The sequence below is a fragment of the Coenobita brevimanus genome, chromosome 47 (assembly GCF_032717465.1).
Source record: "Coenobita brevimanus isolate Jiangsu-jjx chromosome 47, ASM3271746v2, whole genome shotgun sequence".
NCBI classification, from domain to species: domain Eukaryota; kingdom Metazoa; phylum Arthropoda; class Malacostraca; order Decapoda; family Coenobitidae; genus Coenobita; species Coenobita brevimanus.
The window spans coordinates 24,876,213-24,897,078 of NC_137000.1; the positions used below are offsets into that span (position 1 = coordinate 24,876,213).

Consider the following 20,866-nt stretch of genomic DNA (forward strand, 5'->3'; position numbering starts at 1 on the left):
AGTAATGAACCAATCACAAAAGCGAGAGAAGAGGACTTGGGAGTGCTGGTCCAGGATAATGTGTCACCCAAAAACTCATTAACAAGATAGTTGGAGAGACGTATAATCTCTTTGACTAACATAAGAGTAGCATTTCATTACATGGATGAGAAGATGATGAAAACACTGATAGTGGCCATTATCCACCCCAGGTTGGAATAAGCAGCAGCAGTGTGGTCCCCGTTTCGTTTCGTTTTTAAAGGCTCCAAAATGCTTGCATGTGTCGGCCTTGGTCACCTAATGGCGGCTCTCCACGCTGCACGATCCATTGCAGCCTCCCTGTTCAGTCCCTTAACCCTGAGGTCACACTTAATGACCTCGTCCCATGTCTTTCTCGGTCTACCCCTCATAACCCCACCCCCAACATTAACACTTCTCACCTTCCTCACCCAATCATCATCCCCCATCCTCTCCACATGTCCAAACCACCTCAATCTACCTCTCCTCATCACAACACCAATACACTCCAGTCCCATCCTACCTCTCAACTCTTCCACTGTAAACCCAGCCCCTCCAGGCCTTGGACGCAGGGACGCACTGCACATCCACCTAATCATTGTCATTTCTGTACGTCTGAGCCGGCGAATATCTTCCTCCTTCACTGCCCAGGTCTCACTGCCATACAGCATTGCACTCCTAACACATGCTGCATACAAAGACCCCTTAGCACGTAGGGAGAGCCCTCTCAATGTCAGGAGAGGCAAGAGCTCCCTGAACTTCTTCCAACCACTTCTCACCCTAGCCACAGAGCTAGCTCCAGCCCCACTCCAGTACACAACATGTCTCCCAAATAACAAAACTCTTCCACACACTCAAGAGATTCACCAGCAAGTTCAATCCTTTCACGTCTGATAATCTCCACCTGCTCACCCAGGCACGCCGTACACATAAAATCAGCATTATCTCGCAGTCTACCTCTGATACCACTACATCTCTTATGCACCCATTTATCACACACACTGCACAAGATGGAATTACTTCCCACGCCCTTGTGGCAAACTGCACATGGCCACTCTCCCTCGTCTTTGACAGTACCGCCACCAACCCTAGATATCATCACTTTTGTTTTATCTGCATTTACCCTTAAACCCTTTTGCCCCATACCATCTCTCCACTTCCTAAACCCTTCCTCCGCCTCCCATTCATTCTCTGCAATCAACATCAAATCATCAGCATACAACAACTCCCATGGGAGTCCGTTTCTAAAGTCATGTGAAAGGGCTTCAAGTACCATGATAAACAACATGGGACCCAAGACTGACCCCTGATGCACACCAACATTCACAGAAAACTCATCACTCAAATCTCCATTCACTCTCACCTGGGTGTGAGCACCCACATACATGGCCATAACCACCCTAACCAGCCACTCCTCCAAGCCAAGCTTTCTCATTGCCCAATTCACCACCTCTCTAGGGACTCTGTCAAAGGCCTTTTCCAAATCAACAAAAACAAAATAAAGATCCTTTCTCCTACCAATATATTTTTCCTGAAGCTGTCGAACAATGAATATGGCATCAGTGGTCCCCCTACCTGGCATAAACTCAAACTGCATCTCATCAATATTCACTCTTTCTCTAATCATACCTTCTAAAACTCTCTCCATTACCTTCATTATCTGATCTAAAAGCTTTATACCTCTATAATTTCCTCTTTCCAGGGCATCACCCTTCCCTTTATACACATTTACAATTACACTCTTCAGCCAATCATCTGGGACAACACACTCATAAATAATCATATTTATCAGGTCAGTGACTAAACTCGCCCCTATATCGCCTGAGGCCTTCAACATTTCGGCAGTCAACCCAGACACACCTGCTGCCTTCCCCATCCTCATCCTGCCTATTGCCTCACTCACAGTAGCAGTATCAATCAAAGGCCAAGGGCCAGACACTGGATCTGCTGGCTCCAAACCTTCCCTGTCCCAGTCAAACTCCTCATTCAACAACTGGTTATAATGCTCTCTCCATGCATCTTTAATATCCTCACTGTTCACCACTACCCTTCCTTCATCATTCTTCACACACTGCTCACCTATGATATCCCGATTATCCCTCTTCGCCTGACCTGCCACCCTAAATATATTTTTCCTTTCCCCATGATTTAGGTTATCAAGTAATTGTCTCTGTGACTCAGACTTTGCCCTGTATACCTCTCTTCTAGCCCTACGCTTGGCAGCCAGATATTCCTCTTTGCTACCACCCTTCTTCCATTTCCGGAAAAGCCTTCTTTTCTCCTTAATTGCAGCTTCTACACCCTCATCCCACCACCAAGTTACTTTATGTCTTGGTGGTCCTCTTGTCCAGCCGCATGTTACATCAGTAACTTTCAAGAAATTGTACTGTTCATTAACGCCTCTGTCTACAGCTCCCTGTTCAGCCACCACTCTCCTCAACTCGCTATAGAAGGCATCCCTTACTACTTGGTTTTTCAGCTTCCATATTTTCCTCCATATAAAAATAAAGATATACACAAGATCAAGAGAATACAAAGAACAGCAACTATGATGGTCCCTAGCCTGGCAGATCTGTCGAACAAGGAAAGGCTGGAAATTACAGATCTGCCTTCCTTGGAAGAAAGGAAAGAGAGGGGCAACATGACTGCAGTGTTAAAACCTGACAGACAAGATCTGTTTGTATGGGATGGAAGAGTAACAATAGGACACGGAATGAAACTATATAAGCCAAGTTGCTTGAAGGATATCAAGAAATATACAGCAGTTTTCCATATAGATGCACAGACCTGTGGAATAACCTGGACAAAGAGAAAGTCCAGTCTAAAAACCTAAATGGGCTCAATGCAAAACCTGACAACGAGAAACAGAAACGGGACCCCATGAGCGTAGCTCATTCCCTGTATATAACAACAAAGTAAATACAACTAGGTAAATACACACACACACACACACACACACACACACACACACACACACACACACACAAGAATTAAGTTGTCATCAGAAAGTGTGGTAAATGATATACTTAAAGTGAGCTGGAAACTAAGCAATGAGGCAGGGATGGAAAATATTATAGTAAGAAAATACCTGAATGAAGAAGAAAGATGTTTTAAAATCTCTGAAGGAACAAGTAAAGGAAAAATGACAAGAGGACAGAGGAAGAATGTAAAACTTTTTTTTTGGAGGGTGATGGATATGAAAGTAAGGAAGTGGTATGTGAGGGACTAGAAGTGAAGGAAACAAGGGGGATGGATATGAATACAAAAAAGGGAAGAATGAGTAAAGATAAAATTAGGGCAGTAAATCTAAGTAACATGTATAGTAATGTAGATGGGTTAATATCTAAGAAAGGGGAAATTGGAGACTATATAAATGGAAATAAACCTGAAATTGTTTGCTTGGTGGAGACTAAACCGCCCTGAGATGTTGATACAAAATTGTTTGGATGGAACAATTATAATATTTGGAGGAAGGATAGAGAAAGCAAGTTTGGGGGAGGTATAATGATCTTAACCTGTAATGGCTTAAGAGCAAAAAATATAGAAATTGAAAATTCCGTGGCTGAACTTTTGAGAATTGAAATAGAGGACGTTTATGGAGAAAAAATAGATGTAACAGTATTTTATATGCCCCCCAAAACTAGGACATTGACAAAAGAAGATTATGAACAGTTAATAAGAGAATCCATTACTAAACTAAAAATGTTAATTCAACGAAGAAATAGAATAGTAATAATGGGAGATTTTAACTGTAGAGAAATTGACTGGGAAAGTATGGATGCTGGGAACAATGAGGAATCATGGGGAAATAAATTAATGGAACTGGTAATGGAAAACATGTTAACCCAAATAATTAAAAAAAATACAAGAATTAGGGGTGACAACGAACCATCAAGGCTCAACTTAGTATTCACTAAGAACCCAAATGATGTGAAGAATATTACCTACCAATGCCCCTTTGGTAAAAGTGATCATCTGGTTATTAAGAAGGAAACAGCAGGAGTAAGGGAAGGAGAAAGAGATGAAAAACATAGAGAAAATAGATTCAATTATGGGGAGGCAGACTTTTCTTCCCTGAGGAACTTTTTCCAAAATGCAGACTGGAGTAAAATGAATACGATCACAAATGTTGATGAGAAATATGAGTTTCTGATAGAAGTACATAAAACAGGAGTTAGTAAATATGTCCCAAAATTTTTCACAGCTGTGGAAAGGAAGAAAGAATGGTTTAACAACAGATGTGTGTCTGGATGGATCCTGAAGGAATGAGCAGACCAGTTAGTGTGGCCTGTTTATATCATCATCAAGACTTCTCTGATTGGAAAAGAGTAAGTATTGTGCCAATTTTCAAGGGAGGAGATAGGGAAGATCCACTCAATTACAGACCTGTATCACTTACTAGTATAGTTTGTAAAATCTGCGAGAAAATTATTAGAAAAAGATGGATACAGCATTTAGAAGAAAATGAAGTGATAACACCAAGACAATTTGGTTTTAGGGAAGGAAGATCATGTGTTACTAAGTTATTACGTTTCTACAGTAGGGTAATAGATGTCATACAAGAGAGGGAGGGATGGGCAGATTGTGTCTATCTCAATCTCAAGAAAGCATTTGACAGGGTGCCCAGTAGGAGACTGCTGTGGAAGCTGAAGACCTTTGGAGGGGTGCATGGGAAACTAATAGAGTGGATGAGAGATTATTTGATAGGAAGGCAGATGAGAACAATCATAAGAGACAAGGTGTCACAATGGAGAAAAGTGACTAGTGGAGTACCCCAGGGCTCTGTCTTAGCTCCAATAATGTTTCTAATATACGTAAATGATTTGCCAGAGGGTTTGAATAGTTACATGAGTATGTTCACAGATGATGCTAAAATCATGAAACATATTAAAGATATTGATAGTTGTAAAAAACTGCAAGAGGACTTGGACAAACTCCACAGCTGGACCCAGACTTGGAAAATGGATTTTAATGCCAAGAAGTGCCATGTGTTAGAAATGGGAATGAGTGAAAAAAGACCGCACTGGACATATAAAATGGGCAATGAGATAAAAGAAAAGAAGAGAATGATTTGGGAGTGATTATTCAGGATGACTTGTCACCAGAAAAGCATATACACAAAATCATTGGAGGCACTTATGGATTACTGACCAACATGAGAGTGGCTTTTAATTATATGGACGAGGAAATGCTGAGGGAGTTGACAGTGACCATGATAAGACCAAGACTGGAGTATGTGGCTGTGGTATGGTCACCTCACTTGAAGAAGCATATTGATAAATTAGAGAGGGTTTAACGGATGGCAACGAGGATGATACCAAGCTTAAAGGAACTCACCTACGAGGAAAGATTGGAAAAACTGAAGTTACCAACACTGCGCAAGCGAAGAGAAAGAGGTGACCTGATCACGATATTTAGAAATGTAAGAGAATTGGAAAGGGTGGATAGAGAGGATCTTTTTGTGCTGGGTGATGGAAGAACAAGAGGCCATGACTTCAAACTGAGGAAAAATAGATGTCTTAATGATCTTAAAAGGTTCAGTTTCCCGAACAGAAGCATAAGTATTTGGAGCGACTTAGACGAAGAGGTGGTGCAGGCGAAAAACATTCATGTGTTTAAAAGTAGACTAGATAAATGTAGACATGGAGACAGGACAACACGAGCTTAGCTCAATTCCTGTATACTACAAATAGGTAAATACGCACAAATTCATATAAAGGTAGTGTTTCATATCATCATTAAAACAAAAATGCAGCTTACCTGATGTACACATGCAAGCACCAGAGATGTGGTCACACTTGGCACCATTGGCACAGTTGCAGGTCATAGCACATCCTGCTCCATAATAACCTGTTCCACATGCTGAAAATATCATATTTAAGGATAAGCATACAATTAATAATATTATTTACCTCTACAATAATTTGAGAGATGTGTTGTAATCAATAAGTACTGTATTCAACAGCCATCATTGAGATGAGAATAAAAAGTTTCATAAATTTTGAAAGAAGGATAAGAAAAGTTTCACTCTGAGTAGTGGAAAAGAAAGAGTAAAAAAATATTAAGGATAAATGTGTACTTCAAAAGATGCATGTACTGACATTGCTTGCACTTAGGTCCACGCCAGCCAGGAGCACATGCACACTCCCCGGTCACGCGGTCGCATCCTCCACTGTTGTCACACTCACACATGTGTACACAGTCCTGTCCATACCGCCCAAGAGGACATGGCTGCCCACAATTTGGACCTGTAAAGCCTGGCAAGCACTCACACCTGTATGTGAAAAAGGACCTCTAAATAAACAATGATAAGACTAAGACCTAAGACTTAGTACCTTAATCAATGAAGAAAAAAGAGGGGAGATTAACCCCTGCCGCACTCATCACCTCATAGGCGATATGCGGGCCATCCCTGGCCGCACTGATTGCCTCATATGAGGCGATGGGTTTCGGCACCATAATTTCAAGCACAAAGAGGCATCAGTACTTTCCATGGGAACACAGTCTCCCTCTACACCATCAGAGCTGTTGCCAAGCCCTGCCATGCTGCAGTTGCCAAATACCGCATATTTAGTGATTCAGATATGCAGGCCACTCTTTGCCACGCTGATCGCCTCATATAAATCGATGAGTCTCCACACCATAATTTCAAACACGAGGAAGTGTCAGTGGTTTCCATGGGAACACTGAGTCTCCGTCTATGCCATCAAAGCTGTTGCCTAGCCCTGGCACACAACAGTTGCCAAATACCACATATTTCATCATTCAGTTCTTGTTTGTAGCCCAGCATGGCAGATTTACAGCCATTTACCTCCCACGGTGCTGGCGACTTATCGCCACCCTCACACCCACCCAAGAGGAGTAAATTACAAAAAGACAAGGATAATGAAGAGTTCAAGCTCAGAAACACTTGATCTGATGACAAAAAATCAATTAAATACTAGAAAAAAAAATCTGAAAAGATGACTCAGGGAAGGTTATTGGGTTGATAAAAATTAGCGCGGCTGGGGATAGAAGCAAAATTTTGATTTATATTTACAGCTTGTTCATCAATGGACGAAGAGTAAAATTCATATCCAACACTATCAACCTGGTCCTTGCTGGGTTTTTGGATATATCTACATTAAGTCATGCTTTTTCTTGCATAATGTATTTTTGTATTTTATTTCTTTTTTTATGTGTCCAACTCTGAGCATAAGCTTCACAGCTTGCTCTCAAGGACCAGTAGTCCTCCTACATACCATACACCTCTTCTACAAGTCACCACTTCAGCGTTAACACCCACCGTCCATATTGAATATATGCTAGGGCTGTCTCATACAGGATTGGTGTAGTGGTATTAGCGGGGGTATTTTTACGACATAGGAGCATGCTTATCAGTGAATAGTAATCTGCTAATTTTTATCATACGACAAAATACCTATATGAGAGAAAGAGTGAGCTGATGGACAGAACACTTTCAGAAACTGTTAAACATAGAGAATGGAAGTAATGCGAGTATAACCAGCTAGGGAATGGCTGGGAGATGGAGGGAGGTGAGAAGGGAGGAAGAGATAAGCAGGATGGAAGTAGAGGAAGCAATGAACAAAGTCAAACTGGGGAAAGCCCCAGAAATTGACAGAGTGTCTGGTGAAATGCGGATGCATGGGGGAGAGACTGTACTAGAATGGCCATGGAAGACGTGCAGATTGGCCTGACAGGAAGGTAGAGTCACAGAGGACTGGAAGTCAGGTATAATTCCCCTGTAAAATGGAAAAGGGAAAAATGAAGTGTTCGGTAATCATCAGGGCATTTGTCTTCTTAGTGTTAGGAAAAGTATATACAGTAAATCCTCGTATTTGGATGCATTTTACTTCGACACCTCGTTTTTCGCACAAGGAAAAAGTTTCCAAGTTGTCTCACAATTCGCAATTTTCCCCATAATTCGATGCTCCCAGCCGGCAGCCGATACTCAGCAGACGATGTATACCGATGCTCAGTCCAGGCACTGTCCATTTCCCTATGCAACAGTTTTCCATGATCTTTATACAGCAGGTCCAGCGGGGCAGTAGACACACGTGAGTTTGTTATTGTTTATGATCGTAAAGTATGATCTTCAGCCATGTCGTGAATATACAGCAGGTCCAGCTGGGCAGTAGACACCACATGAGGATGTTATTGTTTGTGATTGTGAGATACGATCTTCAGCCGTGTCGTGCTACTATTTCTTAACAAAGAATCATTAAATGATTCTCGTAACACTATTTATTTTTGTTTTGATGGACAAATACCTAACATGGCTGTAAAATAAAGCTTATCGATATTTAAGGAAAGAATAATAACCGTCCCAATACAGAGATGGTAGACTCAGCCCACCAAATTTTTATTCTATTTGACTATATTACAGCCTCTCTTCCTTGTAGCAGTGAGTAAAATAATGTTGTTATAATTTCTCCCTTCCTTTTAGTGACAAAGAGGGCACATAAAATGACCAGGGTTTAGTTGACCTACTTTGATGTCGAAAATTAAATAATCTGGTGAAAAGTGGCTGCTTTTCCTTGGTTAGTGACACTGGGAACTACCCCATCCACTCTCAACACACCTTCACTTGCCACTCAAGCCAGTCTTCACTTTATTTCTATAAGGATTTTTGGTGTTCCAGCTCTTTATAACAGTTTTAATGTCTTTTCAGGTACATGTTTATTATGTTATGCTGTTTTAGCAATAGCAAACACTCTTCATTTTATTTTGAGTAGGGCCTGTTTAGTGTTATAGTACTTTCTGATAGGGTAGGTATGTGTCCTACCGGAATGCTCCTCTATTTTTCCCATTGATTCTTAACTTCACACTTCAACGTTTCACAGTTCGCGAGGTATTGGCAGAACATCCAAGCAGCGAAAAACGAGGATTTACTGTAGTAGGATATTTATTGACAGAGTTAGGGAAATAGCAGAGGAATCAGTTGGAGAAGAACAGGGAGGTTTCAGGAAGGAAAATGGTTGTGTAGATCAGATATTCATCCTTAGGTCTTTAGTGAAAAAGTTTCTAGAGAAGGAAGAAGTTGTTTGCAGTCTTCATGGATTTGGAGACAGCATATGACAGAGTGGATAGACAAGGACTGTGGAAAATATTAGTAATATATGGTGTAAATGGGAAGTTGCTGAATGCAATGAAGAGTATGTATGAGGGTGCTAATGCTGTAGTGCATGTAGACAGTGAACTGAGTGAAGTTTTCAATATAAATATTGGACTGAAACAGGGATGTGTCATGTCTCCATGGTTGTTCAATCTGTACACAGATGAGGTTATGAATGAGATACAAGGTTGGACAGTGGATGCTGGAGCAGCCCTAAAGAGAGAGGACAGTGCTTGGAAACTTCCTGTATTGTTGTTTGCAGATGATATTGTATTGTTAAGTGAAGACGAAGGGGAACTGCAAGGCTTGATGAAAGAATTTGGGAGGGTGTGTAAGAAATGGAATCTTAAAGTGGATGTAGGGAGGGTAAAGTTATTGTCTTTGAGAAGAATGAAGTCAATAAACATACTGTGCAGTGAGGTTGGATGATGAGAAAATGGAAAATGTGAGTGCATTTAATTACAGTACTTGAGTAGTGTGACGAGTAAGAATGAAGTTTGGAGGATGGGATGCTTGAAAGGGTACAACGAGGAAAAATGGTTGATGGTTCTTTGAATGCAGAGATATGAAATTGGGAAGTGAGCATGGAAGTAAAAATGTTGCTGCATCAGTACTGAGATACCAGCCCTGACGTATGGATGTAGTAGTAGTAGTTGTTCCCTAGGCAGTCTGGCCGAACAGCCCCGAGTCCCTTAGGAAGGCCATGGCTGAGACCAGGCTTTCCCACAGAGCTCTCAAAGAGTGTATGTTGTGTTGCTGGCATAGGTGATTGTGTGCAATGCAGTCTTATATAATGTGCTTAATAGTATGGGGTGCTGTGTTGCATCCTGGACAGGCATCAGTGACGGAATCATCCAGCCTCTTCTGGTAGCTTAAGAGGGCTGGATGGTGCCCACATCTCAGCCTGGCCAGGTGGACCTTGTCCTCACGAGGAAGATAGGATTCAGAAGGCCGTGCATGCAGCTGTGGGTTGTCTTTAAGTGACTGAATGGAGCGGCGAGTGATCTGAGTGTGGATATGCTTCTGGAAGCTGGTCTGAGGTGGACGAGGGGGAAGAGATGACAGTATTTGTGTATGATATCGTGTGCTGGGTGTTGTTTTGAATTTCCTTGGTGTGGGTGGATGTGCTGCCATGTACTGTAGTGGATGTTGTGAGTTTGTGGAGGCTGCAGCAAGAAACTGGGTGCCTCTCATGTCTAGGCGATCCTTGACCTTGAGGACTTTGGTTTCTTGATGTAGGTGGTCTGTGGGTGTAGTAGCTGTGCAGCCTATGCTTATTTTAGGGCCTTGTTCTGTATGGTCTGTAGAGTGTTGTAGTGTGTTTTGGTGAGGTTAGAAGCCCAGGCAGGGATTGCATAATTCATCACTGAATGTATGTATTGTTTGTATACTGTGGTGGTGGTATCTTTGTTGTGTCCGAATGTTGTATGGACAAGTGATCTCCAAGCATTGAGTCTTGGTGTTATTTTATTTTTAATGTTTGTGATGTGTTGTTTGAATGACACTGATGTATTGTATGTTACACCAAGGATTTTGGGGGGGGGGGTATGGTAGTGGAGTGTTGTTTATGGTAAGGTGTGGGATGTGACCATGTTCTGCTGTCCAGTTTGTGAGAAGAGTAACTGTAGATTTGGCTGGGGCTATTTTGAGCCTGTTTGTGGTGAACCATTCGTGTAGTGTGTTGAGGTAAGGTAAGGTTGAATGATGTGTGCAGCTGTGTTTGAGTTTTGGTGTGTACATGTAAGTGTTATATCATCTGCAGAGGAAGCTATGTGTATCTGGTGTGTGGGGTGTGGGTATGTCGTGCATGTATAGATTAAAGAGAGTAGGGGACAAAACAGATCCTTAGGGGACGCCGTTTGTTAAGTTTCTGACGTTAGAAGACTGACCGGCAAATGTTACGTGTGCACATCTGCCCTGCTAAGTAGTTTGCCAGCCATCTTTTTGTGTTATTGTGCATGTTTGTGTTGAATATTTTGTTTGTGAGGTTCTGGCGGGGGATGGCATCAAAAGCTCTCCTAATGTCTAGTGTGACTAGGAGTGTTCTGTGTGGTGGCCTAGCTGAATTCATGCCATCGAAAACTCTGTGTAAGGTCTGTAAGAAGGGTGTTTGTGGAGTGTAGTGGCCTAAAGCCATGTTGTGACTGGGCTAGGGGAATGTGAGGTGTGACTAGTTGTAGTATCAGTCGTTCAGTGACTTTAGAGGGGGTGCAGAGGAGTGTGATGGGGCGGTGTGAGGAGGGTAACGTGGCGTCTTTGTTGGGTTTAGGGATAGTGATGATATTGCCATGCTTCCAGATGTTGGGTATTATGTTGTGTGAGTAGCTGTAGTTTGATATGTTGGTGAGTCCTTGTATGCCTTGTGGTCCTTGGTGTTTAAGGTGAATGTTGCTTATGTTGTCTGGTTCACAGGCAGATGAGTGCTTGAGGTTGTTAATGATGTGCTTCGTCTGGTTGTAAGTGAAAGGTGCGTAGTCTGGGTCTGTGGGGAACTGTCTCTTACGTCTGATGATACGTCGGTCTTCCGGATGGGGGGTTAGATGGCTGACTAGTGAAAAGTGATTGATGAGAGTGTTTGCTTGTTGTTTGTTTGAGGGTATGGTGGCTGTTGTTGTGATGGCAGCGTGTGATTGTGTGGTGTTGCTGGTGGAAAGTGTGATGCTGTTTAGTGTTTTGTAGAGTTTGCTGATGTTTGTTTTGTGGTCAAGTGTTTGGAGGTAATTTTTCCAGTTTAGTGTTTGCTGTTCTGATATTTTACTGTTTATCTGAGTGTTGAGTTCTTGTATTTGTTGTATGGTTTCTTGTGTAGGGGGTGTTGAGGAGTGTTGCAGTGTGTCCCGTTGTCTGATGAGGCCTTGAATTTCTGGTGTGAAGTTGGGGTTGTGTCTCTTTCTGCTGCCTCTAGGGATGTGTCTTTTGTCTGCGTTTTGTATGATTGTATTGAAAGTGTGCACAGCGGTGTTGATGTTTGTGATGGGTGTACTGTTTAGTGTTTCGAAATGTTGTTCTGTTTCAGTTACAAAGGCCTCCCAGTTGGCTCTCTTATAATTAGTGTATGTGTGTTTGTGGCCAGCTGGGGTGATTCTGGTTTTGGTACTGATGATGACTGGGAGGTGATCAGAACCTAAGGTTTTGACCACTCTCCATGATGTAGTGGGAGCGAGGTTTGGGGAGCAGAAGGTGATGTCTGGAGATGATGGGAGGAAGAGGGCTTGGTGTGGGATATGGGTATGTTGGTCTAGATTGTTTAGTATAAAAAGATGATCTGACTGGGATGGTAGTACCAGCCCTCTGTCTGTGTCAGGGTTGTTGACATGCCAGGCCGACGACTTGGCGTTGAAATCACCACCCAGGATGATGTTGGATATGTTAGTGATGTGGTGTATCTGTGGAGAGTAATTGTGTGGTACTGTGGAGGACGATTGGGGGGGAATGTATGTGTTAGCGATTGTTATGTGTGATTTGTTACCAGTGCGTATTTTAATTGATTGTATTTCTGTTGTGGTGTCATGTGGGGGGAGAAGTGACTTTGTGTGTGCACTGGTATCTGCAAAGTTGATGGATTTGTGTACCAGGGTGATTAGTCCACCACCATGGATGTAAAGCTTGGACCTGGTTAGAAGGACACAAGTCAAGAGTGAAAACAGTGGAAATGAGTTATCTGAGAAAAGCATGTGGAGTTACATGGAGAAACAGACTTACAAGTGAGGAAGTGAAGAAGCGTTGAGCATGTGGAGTTACATGGAGAAACAGACTTACAAGTGAGGAAGTGAAGAAGTGTTGTGGTGTGGATGTTGATGTGATAGACAGCGTTAGAAGAAATATACCAAGGTGGTTTGCAAGAGTCACATGGAGAGACAGACTGACAAATGGGGAAGTGAAGGAGCATTGTGGTGTGGATGTGGATGTGATAGGATGCGTTAGGAAAAACACACTGAGGTGGTTTGGCCATGTGGAGAGGATGCAGAGTGAGAGACTGATGAGGAGAGTGTATCTGAGTGAGGTGGAGGGGGAGAGAGGGAGGGGAAGGCCAAGGATGAGATGGAGGCATGGAGTGGAGAGGTATATGAGAGAGGGGGGTGTGAATTGGGAGCAGGGCAGTGAAATGGCTGGGGACAGGGTGACGTGGAGGCGATTTGTTTGTGGCCACCCCATATGGGATTAAGGAGTCTGGCAATAGACAGACAGATAGACAGTTTGCGTATGAGTATGAGGAGAGTGTACTGTGAGTGAGGTGGAAGGTGGGGTAGGGGGAGGCTGAGGATGAGATGGAGGGATGGAGTGGAGAGGTATATGAGAGAGGGGGGTGTGAGCTGGGGAGAGGGCAGTGAAATGGCAGTGGACAGGGTGACATGGAGGCAATTTGTTTGTGGCCACCCCTTACGGGATTATGGCATCTGGCAATTGATACATAGACAGAGAACACAGAATTTCAACAATCAAACTTTAAGTAGCACATTATGTGCTCATAACTGCTTAATCATATAACAAAACCCTGAGAGTGCTGACCTCCCTATGATGTGGTGGCAAGTGGCTCCATTTAAGCAGCTGCAGGCCTCACTACAGTTGACACCATATCTGCCAACTGGACACTGAGACTCACAGGCAGGGCCCTGGAAAACACATGCTTCTAAAGCTTCCGTAATTTGTAGTCTACACTGGCGTAATCCTGTGTCAAACTACTGAGAAAATTATGTGGGTCTTCTTAGATCACTCTTATGAATTCTGCACTCATTAACTTCATCACATCAAAAAATGGTGAGGGAATGAAGGAGAATAAGTAGTATTGTTTACATGAAATAATCTATTTCTTTATGCTCCTGATAAGTACAAGTGCAAAATGAAGAGTGATATTATGACTGGCATTTTTTACAAAAAATAATCTCCCATTTTCTTGTACATCTGAAAGGAGATGATGTGATGTAAAATTTACACTACCAAAGCTAAACATTGTACAATACACTCATGATGTAATGAAGTGAGCTTAAAGACCAGGGACTCTTAGCTTCAGCATATTACACTAAATGGCGGCGGATGCTCACAACAAATCCCGGGCTGCAGCGACACTCCCCTGTGATGGGATGGCAGGAAGCACCATTTTCACACTGGCACTTTTCACGGCAACTGTGACCCCACTCCCCATCAGCACAGTCTGAGGGCAATTGGGGAACCTATTTAAACAATGCCATATATATATATATATATATATATATATATATATACAACTTTTTTTCCTTAACTGATATATTGTCTGTCTGTATGGTTGCACACTGTCAGACTGTTTAGTAATATCAAGCTGTGCCTCTGCATTAACTTTCCAGATAAAATATATTAATTTATGATTCAATTTACTTGTAATAATCTCACTCACTCGGTGTAGTGCTACACTCATGTGCCTGCCCTTTCCTCTCTTCCTTCCTTCCTTCCTTCCTCTTCTGTCTTTCCTTCATTCTTTCCTCTTCCTTCTGTCTACAGGTGGGTCTACAACACTGAGTGACACGTGAAATGGTTTCCTGTACACCAGGAAACCATTTACTGTACTATGCTGGATGGCAACCACAGAACCAAATTATGGCACCTGGTGGTTCATTGGGTAATTTAGTCACTCCAATTGGACTGAGCCAGTGCAGGTTTATATCCAAGGGATGGCTGGGGTTTATTGCTCATGTAATGCCACTCAGGGATGAGTGAGGCTGGTCATTCTCATCTTATATGTCAGGACCAAATTGCCTAGCCCCGGGCTCCTACGCTCCTCATGGGGCAATACAGGATTAGATGATGAAAGAATGAATGAATGAATGTATTACTATCAGCTTTCCTGTCACTTTTCATTACTCTTACCTTTTCAGGTGGCTTTACATTGAGTTACAAGGCTAATGGTTTCCTGTACATCAAGAAACTGTTTACAACACTGGGTGGTAATCATATAACCAATTCATGTGTTCCCTATGTGTCGGCAAGAGGGTTGGCAGAGGGTTAGTGCCCCTCTCCTTAAAACACCTAACTCAAAGACAAATGACCACCACTTACAGGAATGTGGCAACTGGCTGTAAACAAAGCCTGCATACGAGTTGCTCCGAGGGAAAACAGCTCAAGCAACACTTTTTAAAAACACCAGAAATCACTCTTAAAGTTTGCTGTTAAGAAATGTCAAATATCTCAAGACCCAACCCTACGATTTTTAAGTTTCACATATCAAAATAAACCTTAAAGCATCAGCTTCATAATGGCATGAAAAATTCTGATCATGATACTCATTTAGCAATTATTATTAATTAATAATACCAACCATGTGCAGATGGTGTTCAGTTAAATGTCATTATTTCTCGCAAACAATGATTATAGACATGATTATAACACTAATATTAGGGGTACTTACCAAACAGGAGTGACATGATTGTTGAATGTTTAATGTAGACGCATCCCCACCCCCCCCAGCGCAGGATTAGTTGCAATAATCGAGCAAGTCATCGTCCTTATCAGCCAGGACGACATTGTGCTTGACTCTACCAGTTTGAGGGCCCTCATAAAAGGCCTTCTTGTCGTCTGGCATGAGAGGGAAACAAGCTATGAAGATCATTGAGCTTTTCTTCCATAAGCTGGAGGGGGGCGTCATACAGGGGTGGGAGGGGGACGGCACTCAGGTTGAACCTGTCATGGGACCAGGCTCCTCTACCCTTCATAAGTCGGACCTCGATGTATTTGTTGTCAGTCCCATAGTCTGACTTGATGATGATGCCTTTCTTGTAGTTGAGGTGGAAGAGAAGCTTGCAGGCATCCTTGAATGTGCTGCCTGGTGCCTGATGTTTGGTGATATGGTCCTTCAGCACACCAAAGTTCAGAAACATGGCCTGCTTCATGCGCACCACTTTGTACCCCTGTGACACAGACTGTGTAATGTGGTACGCATAGTCGTCTGGCGTATAAAGATTTGGCACACGTCTAAGATGCCTCTCAATACTGTATTGCCAAACGCTCGATCACAGGCCACGTAGCTATGGCCCGGCACCAGGTAAACATGGTCGATGGAGAGCAGGCGCCTGGAGTGGAGTTCCCAGGGGTAACACATCACCGAGTTGATGTTCTTGTTCTGGCCAGCGCACTTATCTGAAATGACCACCAGCTGTGAGAAGCCGTCAATACTGCTTTCCTGGTCGATCCAGTGTTTGATGCAGCTGGCCACTTCACACAACCCCCACTTGGCTTGTGTCTCATCCCACACATACATAGTGCTAGTGTTGCTTTTCAAGTTGTGGTTGCACAAGTTGTAGGTCCACATCTTGCACTTGTAGTAAGTAGCATTAGTGGTGATCTTGGGGGTGGGTAGAGTCTGCTGCAGGTCAACACAGATTGCACGAGTCTTGGGGTCATTGTCGGATGCCATCTTCTTCAGGACGTCCTGTGCCTGCTGTGCTAACCGCTGGTGTTCCTCTTTTTGCCTGGTGAGGTTGTCAACAGCAGCCTGATCGCCAGTCGAATTTGCAATGGAGACGTCAAAGGTGTCAGTGGTGGTGCAGGTGGCTGTGCGTGGTGGCTCAAAGGAGATGTTAAATTCCTCTGTGAACACATCTGAATAATAAAGCAGGCTAACCTTCTCTTCACCAGGGTAGACATCACGAAGCCACTTCATGTACAACACGTACAGCTTCCCAATCGTAAGGTGAGATTCCAGGTACTTCTGGTGGGGAGCGTTAGCCCTGCTATAGTGGCACGACATAGCAGGTAGCAGCTTAATGTGCTCCCTCACACGAAAAGCCTTGTTCCCGATAACCTTGTTAGCAGGTTCGTGCCGTCCTCGCTGGTCAGGAATTAGCATACCCGTGCTGTTCACCTTGTGCAATGCTGTTGTAGCCGTGCTGTACCAATGGCGTGCATTGCCATGAAACCTTCCTTGCTCACCCTGATCTGCACATTATTATACACCACACTGTAATGACAGGTATTGCTATGCTTACTTTGCTCATTCTTTGTACGTTTTCGTTTTACTGGTGCCAGGCCCACCATTTTCTGAATGTGAGCATTCTGGGCATCGTATGACCCCAGAGCCCAAAAATCACTAAATATTTTTTTCACAACTTCATTCATAACTTTGTCAAAGCACCCATCATGGCATGGACTACCAATTGCACGTGCAGCAATTTCTTTCTTGGTTTTATAACTCATGTACGCTTGGCCTAAGTTACACTTCACCTTAGCCACCACACTTCCCCACTCCTCCGCCTTTCGGGGCCTTTTTCTCCCTCATCCTTGCTCCACTTCACTCTCACTATCACTCGCGTCATGAGGAATAGCGATAGCTTGCGGGCTATCAACATCACTGTTAGAATTGCATGCAGCCATCGTCATACAAGCCAGAAAAACACAGATAATCCAAGTGCAGGTCTTAATGGCGGCAGAGGGAGAGAAAGACTGTGTGTACAACGTCCCCAAGACAGCCACAGCAAGCTGATTGGCTGCGCGCTGCCTATGGCAGGGCATCAGGCTCTGCGCCACTGGCCGGCTGGCTGTGATGTTACAATCGCCCGGTGCCCTGATAGGCTGGCTGCCACCAAGCCACCACTCTTATCGCTTGGGCTTCTCTCCTACGGCGACGTTGCACATCGTTTGAAAATGTGTCATAGGGCCAGGTACACGTTGTCATTGTATAGCATTTTCGACTCTAACAACACAAATGGAGAAACATCCAACTCCCACCAGGTGGTAAGGGAAGCTTTGGTCTGCCGTTTCAGCGTGAAATCAGGGTTTGGCGGGCAGTGGCACTTGGGCTCTTCTCCCATGGTGCTACACATATGTACTGAACCCAAAGGCCTCCAAAGACAACTAGATTAAACAGACTGTCCTCATAGGAAGTCTGCCCTAAGCACAAATTTGGGTGTAAACTGAGAGGCATGAACCTTGTGTCCAAATAATGCCTAAGTATGATTTATAAAAAAAAAAAAATCCCTATTTTGACATGAATACTTCTGACCACAAATGTCAGTAAAATCATGCTGAAGCAGTTAACAAGGACTGAGTCAACGTACCCAATACTGTGGGAAAAGGTAAGCATTATCATGATAACACAGCCAACAGGTTATTATTTTCTACAAGGACTGTGTTTACACAATTTATTGGTATAAGCCCAATACTGTGGGAAAAGATAAGCATTCTCATGAAAACATAGCCAACAGGTTATTATTTTCTACAAGGACTGTGTTACTTTACACAATTTATTGGTATAAGATATGAAATTTCTTAAAATCATAGCTAATAGGTTCATTTTTCTTTCCTTTTACAGTGATGACATTCAGATTTGTCATTTTAGAATGTGGAAACACTAGACTTCCTTTCTCACATATTTCATTACCCAAGTACAGTACACATAAACAAATGACTGAAATTTTAAAGTAACCCAATATGGCATGAGGATTGTTAGACTTCAAAAACAGTCCCTTGCTTCCAGTACTTTTATTTCTGTCAATAAACCATGTATCTATCTATCCATCATTGAATCATTTACTGACTCGTTAGGAGCTTACAGGCCTACGGCTAGGCTACTCAGATCAGACATTTAAAAGGTGAAGGTGTGGGAGGTACTGGTCAAGAGGGAAGAGGTGTCTGCTGTATGTAAGTACATGGGTTTGACCCCAAACTGAGGCAAGAAACAGTTTGATGTCTGAGTTTCATTAAAACAGAATTCATTCATTTTCCACACTACCCACTTCTGTGTCATAAAAACACCACTCCTAATACCATCACTCTAGTCCTGAATGAGATATTTTTGCCATGTGCCTAATATGGATGGTGGGTATCAATGGCAAATTGGTGATATGTGAACTGTGAATGGTGTGGGGTATATAGAATCACTTCTTGAACTTTGGGAGTGAACTCTAAGTCTATATCCATCGATGGGAAAAAAAAAGAAAAAAAAAAGAGAGAGCTACACCCCTGAGCAACACCATTCACGCATTAACTCCATTTAGCCACTGAATCAATCATTCTGGAATACAAATGACTGAAGTGTTTTAACTACTAGTAACCTGGCTGAAGTATTTTAATCTACTAGTATCCTGGATGAAGCATTTTAACCTACTAGTAACTATACCAACAGGTGTCCAGTTCTTACCACCACCAATAAAGTATGAGTTATTTCTGTTGGCAGAGGTAAATATGTTTTATTCTGTCTAAAGTTATAGAATTTATATTTCCTTTTTGAAGTAAAAAAAAAAAAAAAAAAAAAAGTATATACTTGCTTCTATCCAACTTTATATCAGTTCACTGATCTGTGGCTAAATGATACTATTTCTTGTTAGTATCACTTAGTGATGGCCAAGGTAGAGCTGCAAAGAAAGTGGTTGAGGAGATGAAGGGGAAGACAGGAGGAAGCAGCTCCTGTGAGAAGAGTGGAGAAATTGCAAGATAATGAGAAAAGGACAGAGTATAAGAGCATAGTGGAAGAAAGATTGGGAAGGTATGAGCTAGAGCAGATGGAAGGGGTGGAAGACGTATGTAAGATATTCACAGAAGAGATAAGCGCAGCGTGTGAGGCGGTTTGTGGAGTGAGGAGGAGATGCAAGGGTGTGCAAGGGACAGCATGGTGGAATGATGAGGTGAAACAAGCTGTGGAACAAAAGAAGAAGGCATATGGTGAATGGTTGGCGAGTAGAGGTAGTGGAAAAGATGAGAGAGAGAAGAGAGAGGTATATGTGAGCAGGAGAAGGGAGGTTAAGAGACTGGTGAAGGAGAGTAAGAAGGAAGTGGATGAAGAGTTTGGGAGGAATCTGAGTGTGAAATGGAGGGAGAGTAAGAAATTGTTTTGGAAGGAGGTAAAGAAAGTAAGGCAGTGTGAAAGGGGAAATAGTAGGGGAGTGAAAGATAGGAATAATAGATTGTTGGTGGAGAAGAGAGAGAAATTGAGGAGATGGAAGGAGCACTTTGAGGATTTGTTGAATGTAGAGAGTGAGAGCAGTGTGAGTATAAGTGGTTGGGGAATGGCTGGGAGAAGAAGAGATGAGAGGAGGGAGGAAGAGATCAGTAGGTCGGAAGTAGTGGAAGCGATGAAGAAAATTAAGCTGGGAAAGGCCCCAGGAATTGATGGAGTGTGTGGTGAAATGCTTAGGTATGGGGATGAGATTGTTGTGGAGTGGATATGGAAGTTGTGTAGATTGGCTTGGGAAGAGGGAAGGGTTCCAGAGGACTGGAAATCAGGAATAATTGTTCCTCTGTACAAAGGAAAAGGGGAGAGAGAAGTATGTGGTAACCATAGGGGTATTTGCCTTCTTAGTGTGACTGGTAAAATATATGGTAGAATACTCATTGATAGGGTTAGGCATATGACAGAGGAGCTAGTTGGAGAAGAACAAGGGGGATTCAGGAAGGGAAAAGGATGTGTAGATCAGATATTTGTTCTAAGATGTTTAGTGGAGAAGTATCTAGAGAAGGGAAGGAAAGTGTATGCTGCCTTCATGGACTTGGAGAAAGCTTATGACAGAATAGATAGGCAAGGTATGTGGAAGGTATTAAGAATATATGGAGTGGAGGGGAAATTGCTGAGTGCTGTGAAGAGTATGTACGTGGGAGCTAGGGCTACGGTGCGAGTGGATGGTGGGCTGAGTGAGTTCTTTGATCTCAATGTGGGACTGAAACAGGGGTGTGTGATGTCTCCATGGCTGTTTAATATATATATGGATGGGGTTGTTAAGGAGGTGCAAGGTAGGGCAGTGGATGTGGGGGTGGCCCTAATGAATGAGGGTGAGATTTGGAAGCTTCCGGTGT

At 42.9% G+C, this 20,866-nt stretch overlaps 1 protein-coding gene across 1 annotated transcript in view; it reads right to left on the reverse strand.

Moving 5' to 3' along the window:
* The window catches only part of LOC145398951 (uncharacterized), a 304,550-nt gene that overhangs the window by 41,299 nt on the left and 242,385 nt on the right, over positions 1-20,866 (reverse strand). The window contains 4 exon segments of the mRNA XM_080271685.1: positions 5,758-5,859; positions 6,099-6,271; positions 13,622-13,725; positions 14,155-14,264. Of these exon segments, the coding sequence (XP_080127811.1) occupies positions 5,758-5,859; positions 6,099-6,271; positions 13,622-13,725; positions 14,155-14,264 (489 nt within the window).